Here is a 7,845-nt window from a genome sequence, read left to right on the forward strand (position 1 = left end):
AATGTTGGATGTATGATTGTTACTCATACATACGTACCGAAAAAGATTGATATAAAATGAAACACAAACATGTGCTGTGTAACACTGTATTTACTTGTTGTTGACAGTTCGGAGTCTATGTACAAAGTTGTTAAAATCGGAAGCGATACATTGCAGGTAGAAGAGAAAGTTGGGGACGCTTGTTGACAAGGGTTGCGGTTGGTAGGTAAAACCGAAACCCGAACAATCTCCAATATTATCAATGCCTTCTAAACTTACAAGCCATGATGTTGAAAATCGGCAACACTGTAAGGTAGTCCGATGTCATCCAATTCACGTGAACAGTTTGTGTTTGAATTTTTTTACTTTTGAGACGGTTTCTGTTATTTAAAACCACCCTACGGTAAGCTTTAACTTTACTTTAAACCCAGTTGTAAGTCTATTACAATTGTTGTTGCTGTCAAGTCAAGAAATCCATTATTAATTAACAGATTAATGTACCTAACCTCAAAACTTGATTTTCTGCAGATGCCTCGTAGGTGTTACGTTCCAGCCTGCAAATCTAATTATGACAGTGAAATTAAAAAAACCAACACTACTGTGACAACATTTTCCTTTCCGAAAGATCCTGCCCGGAAAAATGTGTGGATACGAGCAATACCACGTAAAGATTGGACCCCTTCTGCTACTTCAGCAGTTTGTATTAATCATTTTAACGATCGACATGTTGTTAAATATCAAGTTTGTGTGAAGCCAAATGGGGAAAGGCAGCAAGTCTTGTTGAAATATCCAAAACTTACAAAGGATGCTGTACCCCAAATCTTCAAAAATTTACCAGGATATCTCTCAGTGGATTTAGTGCCAGAGCGAAAAGATCCAGAACAAAGAAGAATTCAGTTGGAGAAACAGCATGCTGCAAAAATTGAACAATTTTTGTTAAGTGACAATATCAATGGCTACGATAATTTTGTAAATAACTTTAAAAATCATCTACAAAATCTATCAGAGTGGAGTTTTAAAGTGGTAGAAGATGGTGTGTGGTGTTATGTGCTGAACATTGATCATCAAACTGACTGTGAAATTCAAGAACTTACAGTCGTTTGTAGTGTTAATATAAGGAACGATTTAGGAGTAAAAGTGTTTGTAAAAGGTAATGAGATATCTTATAATGACTTGCGGTGGCTGTTTACTGGTACTCTAAAATTAACCAAATGGTCACAATTTGAAAATTTATTGTTGCGGTACAAAAATGTACCACATAGAGAAGATACTGTTCCTGAACATTATATAAATAAAGCATATATTTTTTTAGAAAAAGCACATGCATTGTTGAATGATGATCATGAATATAAATATAAGAAGTATTTGGACAGTATTCTGCAGCAGCTTAAAATGTTATGTCAGAAGAAGAGCAAATACAGTTCATCAGTATTATTATTTGCATTTATGATATATTCACAATCTGTGCCTGCATACAATATTTTGAGAGACTACTTTTTTCTGCCACATAAACGATATTTGCAGCAATTGTCTTCAGGTTTCAATGTTTCAACAAATGATTCTACCAGTACAACACATTATATTGAACATTTAGCTAGCCATTTAACTGAAAGAGAAAAATATGTGGCCCTATTGATTGATGAGATTTATGTTCATAGTCATATAAGTTTCAAAAATAATAACATTGTCGGTATGGCAGAAAACCATCCTACACAGGCGGCAAAAACTGTTGTAACATTCATGATCACTGCAGTTTTTGGAAATTTTAAAGAAGTGGTTCGTCTGTATCCTGTAAATAATCTCACTGGGGAAGAATTAAAACATGCTGCATTGGAAACAATCAATGTGGTTCAGAAATGTGACTTTAAAGTAATACTTATTATTACAGATAACAATCGATTGAACCAAAATTTTTTTAAAAATTTGGTATCAGGTGATACATTTTGTAATCCGTTACACAGTAATATGCCTATATTTTTAACGTATGATTTTGTGCATTTATTCAAAAATATTTATAATAATTGGTTAAATAGAAAAGATAATTTGAAAACATTCACTTACCCAGATTTTAATAATTTCGAACATGTTAAGCAGGCACGTTTAGAACATATTAGGATATTTTATAATCAAGAGAAAGAATTAATGGTTAAGAAAGCTTTCAAATTGAATAGGAAAACCTTATATCCCAATAACTTTGAGAGGCAGAATGTTAAGTTGTCGGATAATGTATTTCACGACACCACTATCGCAGCATTAAAAACAATTCCAGCCTATCATGAAACTGCTGATTTTTTGCAAATAATCAGAAATTGGTGGGATATTGTAAACACCAAGAATATTGTAAAAGGAATTGCTAAACGCAACAGATTTTCAGGACCTATTCACAGCATGGACGATGAAAAAATTCAGTTTTTAAAAAAATTTTTGCTCTGGTTAGAAAAGTGGTCAACCTTAAATAAAGACGGATTATCGAAGGATACGGCTTCAGCATTATTTCGAAGTACTTCCATTTTGTTAAAGTTTGCCGAATATTCTCTAACGACTTTGAAAGTAAATTATATTTTACCAGGAAAATGCGAAACAGACAATCTGGAAGAACGGTTTGGGCTGTATCGCAGATTATCTGGGAGCAATTACCATGTTTCTGTCCGACAGATTCTAGAGTCTGAAAAAAAGTGTAGACTAAGAAGACTCTTTCAGTCAGTAGGTGCTGGTACAATTTCTTTGAAGGACGCATTAAATTACGATGTATCTGAAGTTAGCGACGAAGATATTTCTGATTTTGCCGTTATTTTAGAGGACAGTTTTCATCTAGAGGAAGTTGTACCTGATGAAGCTGTTCAGAATTATATTTGCGGATATGTTTCACATTCAGTATTAAAATCCCTGTCATGCTCTTTATGTGAACAATTATTGAGAGTAGGAAAAGGTTGTGGTACTGGAGATGTATATTTTGATCACCTACAGAGAGGAGGGCTGTCTGTTCCTTCACACGAAATCAAATATGTTTTTAATCAAATGGCCAGCATTTTTCAATTTATCATTACATCAGAAGATTATGAAAAAAAATTCTTTCAATATTCCAACCACAAAAACATTATTACTAAATTAACCATGCGTCGATTACAGGAGAATGATTTTTTTTTAAATGTTGACGATGGTTGTGCTTGTGGGACAAATCTTCAAGATATTTTCAAAAAAGTATGTTCTATAATGGCCAATATTGTATTAAACAATTATTCTAAAATTTGTAACGATTTTGTGTATTCCAGTAAGAATAAAAGGAAGTTGGATACTCTGCAAAAATAAGTCTTAATATTATGGTCTTAATTAAGTTTCATTTATACATATTATAACTATTATAGATATGTAGGCGTTATGTGTTACCGACCAATATTATGTATTTGTGTACTGAATATCATTTATTTTGTTTAATATAAACTGATTATTAATTTTTTTATATTTTTTTCAAGCCCTTCAATGTGCGATCCGATCTCGGGTCGAATTTTTAAAAGCTTTTGAATTAAGAGCCCAATTTAAGCATTTTCGGTTTTCAGTAGTGGAACAATTAACTCTTGTCACGGTCTTGAATTGTCTTATTTAAAAATATCGTAAGTACCTACATATATGAAATCACACTCTTTTGAAAAACCATTCACATTATTTTTTTGCGGTATTTAATTTCATTGTTGTGTCGTAAAATTAACATTCACAAACAATATTACAGCAAAGGCATTTTAAAGATATCAACCGTCAGTTGAAATTATTATTTTTTGATTTTTTTATCCGTTGTAATATTTTTATTGCTTTAAACTTTTTCGGCATTGGAGATTAAATATTGAACGATTATGCGCACACTGCAGATACACGCGACCAAGCGACATTTAGCGCGTAGGACTACCTAAACAGCCTACTGCAGCGTTGCCAAATGTAACATCGTGGCTTGTAAGTTTAGAAGGCATTGATATTATCCAAAACCCGTAGCACCAAATGCTCACTATTTAAATTTGTGCACGATTGGTTGAGCAATAATAATTCAAAAAACTGGTAGAAAGTTGTTTCGAGAGAACTTCCCTCGCTCCTTTAATCAATAAAATAGGTTGACTCATTCATTAATTTTTTTGAGCCACCTGTTTAAGCAAAACTCAAAATTTTAATGCAATGATAAATCACAACTAAAAACTCATCACATTTTGCACATTTTGAGTAGAATTTATTCGACAAAATTTTGAGATGACGTCATCAATTTTTTGAAGGGGATAAGCAATTGTATTCTGATTAAAAATTGATAATGCTTATCATAGTTTTAAAACATTTGCAAGATTTTGAAGCATTCGGTTTTGCAGATTCAAAATTAAATTGCAAAATGTTGTTTTATAATTTTAATTTGTTTTCCAAAAATCTGGACGTGTCGGGTAAAAACTCAACACGAAGTCTTAAACTATATGTGTAAAACTATGTTATTTTACACAATTTAAAACTCACTTACTATATATAATTTTGAAGTGACGTCATCACATTATTGGTGGGGATGATTAGACGAATTTTGGTAAGCGTTTTACCATCTACATGATATTCCTAATATAAATACAAAATTTGACAATAATCGGCCCAGTGCTTTCAGAGATTATCCAATAAAAATCCGGGACGGCAGACAGACGGACAGACAGACCAACAGATATACAGACTATAGTTATGGAACGTCGAGAAAACATAAAAGTAAACCAGTTACTGAAGATTTTACTGAATGTGCCGTAATTCGTAAAAAACGTAATCTGTTAAAGTACAGTCGATGTTGTCATTCACTTAGTTATTAATATTATGTTAGGCACATTGTTTCATAAATACGTTCTTAAACCCAACAGAATATCATCTGAACTGAGTACACATTTTTACTTATAAATTGATTATATGGGCGTGGTTAGGGTACATAACCATTCCGCATAAACAAACATCTTTTGATCGCTTGTCACATGAAAGTATAGCGTAATTTCAATTACAGGTAATCATCAGAATCAAGAACATCGTATTATAAATAATAATAATCGGTAACACAAAAACTAAAATTTGATCAAACCACTATAAATATAAGGCAACGGAAAACAAATGGATTACATAAAGCGACATAATTTTTTCGATATTTATACATATATTATATATGTACCTCCGAAATTAACCTAATAAAGTAATAAGTATTGTAATAGCGTCCTTTGGCGAATGTGTAATTTTATTTTTTTCACCGTCTCAAAACTTCTAGAATACAGTTTCCGTCCCCATGTCTCTAAATGCCTGTTTATGCAATTTTTTTAGACATAAAAATTGGTCAAAATGTTACCTCGACAGAACTTCCCTTGCGCTTGAAGTACAGTCCAACAAATTCCGCTTCTTTGAAAAGTTATAAAAAAATGTTGTTTTATAATAACCTTTATATAGTAAAAACCAGTGGTATAAATGACACCTGGAACCCCCTGCGCCGCCGCGGGAGCAAGTAGTTCCAAGAAGGTGCCACAGACATGCGGATAATATGAAATATATTCAGAGCAAATAACCAACGGAAAACAGTGTATTATTATCAGTGCACATGGTTAACTTCGATTGTTTATATTCATACATTGAAAGAATGTCACGTAGAATATTGTTAAATTTGAATAAGTTGTCTCTTCAAAACAGAGGACTAAAATTATTTATCAAGCCACAATGGAACAAAATGTTTTAAATATGATTATTATTATTCTTATTTGATCATAATTAAATAAAGGCGTGGGTATTCTCACATTTTCTATAAAATGACGTTCTTAATTTGATCTCCTCCTGCACCGTGGAAACGCAAATTCTTGGAATTTGTTTGGATTTATGTTTATACATCGAAACAATGTAGACCAACGTAGAAATTAGTTTGATTTAAATGAGTTTGTCTTCTCAAAACAGAAGACTAAAATTTTTAATTAAATGACAATCAAACAAAATGTTATAAATATTATAATTCTTATTTTATCTATATATTTATCTATATATATTCTCGAGAAAATAGCGTGATTCGTTCTTAATTTGACCAATAAAAAATTTCTGATAACGTCATCAACAGGGATAATAATAGTCACATCACAAAATAAAAGCAGTCACAGCGTATTACCAATGCAAGAAAAAAATAAGTGAAGGTAATATAACGTTATTATACCTTGCAAATATTTTTGCGAAAATTTGAACGTTTATCAAAAAAACTGAGAGCAGATTCAGATTATTTTAAAATACAATTCATTGAAATGACGTCATCAAATTGTTGGTGGGGATGATTAGCCAGCAGTTTCGGAGATTACGTATCTAATAAAAATGGATAGAGACACCAACGGACGGACGGATAGACAGACGGAAACGGGAGACTACTTTTTCGTTCTGAAGGGGTCATGAAACGTCGACAAAAAATAAAAGTGGCCATTCGTGCGTTGAACTCGATTACTATACTTCCTTAGCTTACGCTCGGGAAGTAAAAATTAAAAGTATAAATTTTTCATTAAATTCTTTTTCGGTTTTTATTGGCGACCATTGATTAAATTCCTAATTGTCCAAAATACGAACATAGTTATTTTTTTCAACGCTAACCTCTTCAAATATCGATCTAATTTTTGGAAGCACATGCAGAATGTGCCTGGAAGATAAGACTCCTGAGTATATTCTGTGTTCCTGTTCAGCACTTGCTGGAATTAGAAATGAACGTCGTATCCCTTGTTATCAAATACAATTTCTTAGTGAAATTATAAAAGTTTCGTTTTTTTATATAATATATAAGTAATGACGTCTAATTTATCTATTAAACTTAAAAATAGTATGTACATAACATATCAAAAATATTAAAATCACAAATTCTGTCTATGCAAACATTTATTGCCAAAATTATCTACATACTACAGTCACATACAACAAATTATATACACAAAAAAAAACAAGTTGGATTATTTCAATGATAAGCATGGCCAAGTGTCAAAGGAGCAGAATAATAACTCTTCAGTATTGGTTGTGGCGCAAGGATAGTCTAAAATACAAAAAAATTATGATTTTATCATTACACCTATTATATGGTAAAAATTTCAAAATATGTTATACAATTTTAGTAATGTACTAAATATCTTCTGTTGTTAAAAAGTATTACAGACCAGGTCGTAAATTTATTAAAGAACAATTGTAACGTGATCGCATAAGAGAAATTTATTGCCGCTTTTAATATATATTACAACAAAACTAATAATAATTAATTCAGTACTTCCCACATAAAAAATTCAGTCCCACTTCTGTCATAGTAACTTGCTTACCGAACTAGGTACCGCAAAAACGCGTTTGTTTAAAAAAAATTACGTTTTACCAATTTATTTTCCAAGCAATTATTTTTTAGTAAGAAATTATTCGTACCTTTACAATTGGTGCAGGATGACCGATGTGGACCTTCGTAATTGTAGCGTAACTAGTAGCTGCAGGAGCTATAGTTTTAATAATAGGAGCTGGTGCAATAGTTTTAATAATTGGTGCTGAGGCCAAAATTGGAGCTGGAGCAATCACAGGTGCTGAAATTATAGGAGGAACCGCCGCTATTGCACCCAATCCATGGAAATCATATCCTGGATGTGCTTGTATTGATGATACCAACAAACTTAGAAAAATCTAAAACGAAACAATAAAAAAGTTGTTTTTTAAAACACACTCTTACCAGTTTGATCATTTTTGTCGTTTAAGTAAGTACTTCCAACTGAGAGGAATTCTTCCTTCGTTGCTTTTATATAAATGAAACAAATACGGCATTGTCAAGTAGGGACGATTGGCTAATGCATCTTGATGTAATTTAACGTGCGACATGTGCTATAAAGTAGTCGGTAT

General features: G+C 31.9%; 2 protein-coding genes across 2 annotated transcripts; one reads left to right on the top strand and one right to left on the bottom strand.

Annotated features, from left to right (window-relative positions):
* The first annotated feature begins 315 nt into the window (after window positions 1-315).
* LOC135122776 (uncharacterized) lies at window positions 316-3,431 on the top strand. The gene is made up of 2 exons (XM_064047200.1): window positions 316-382; window positions 508-3,431. Exon 2 carries the CDS (start codon window positions 508-510, stop codon window positions 3,286-3,288), a length of 2,781 nt encoding a protein of 926 aa, XP_063903270.1. The 5' UTR covers window positions 316-382; the 3' UTR covers window positions 3,289-3,431.
* Window positions 3,432-6,840: 3,409 nt separating this feature from the next.
* Window positions 6,841-7,845, bottom strand: LOC135122783 (uncharacterized). Its single transcript, XM_064047213.1, has 3 exons — window positions 7,679-7,845; window positions 7,384-7,632; window positions 6,841-7,009 (listed from the first exon to the last, which is right to left on the bottom strand). Exons 1-3 carry the CDS (start codon window positions 7,688-7,690, stop codon window positions 6,935-6,937), a joined length of 336 nt encoding a protein of 111 aa, XP_063903283.1. The 5' UTR covers window positions 7,691-7,845; the 3' UTR covers window positions 6,841-6,934.

This window comes from Zophobas morio, unplaced genomic scaffold (genome assembly GCF_036711695.1).
Source record: "Zophobas morio isolate AGI-343-1 ecotype UQ-CSIRO unplaced genomic scaffold, CSIRO_AGI_Zmor_V1 ptg000002l, whole genome shotgun sequence".
NCBI classification, from domain to species: domain Eukaryota; kingdom Metazoa; phylum Arthropoda; class Insecta; order Coleoptera; family Tenebrionidae; genus Zophobas; species Zophobas morio.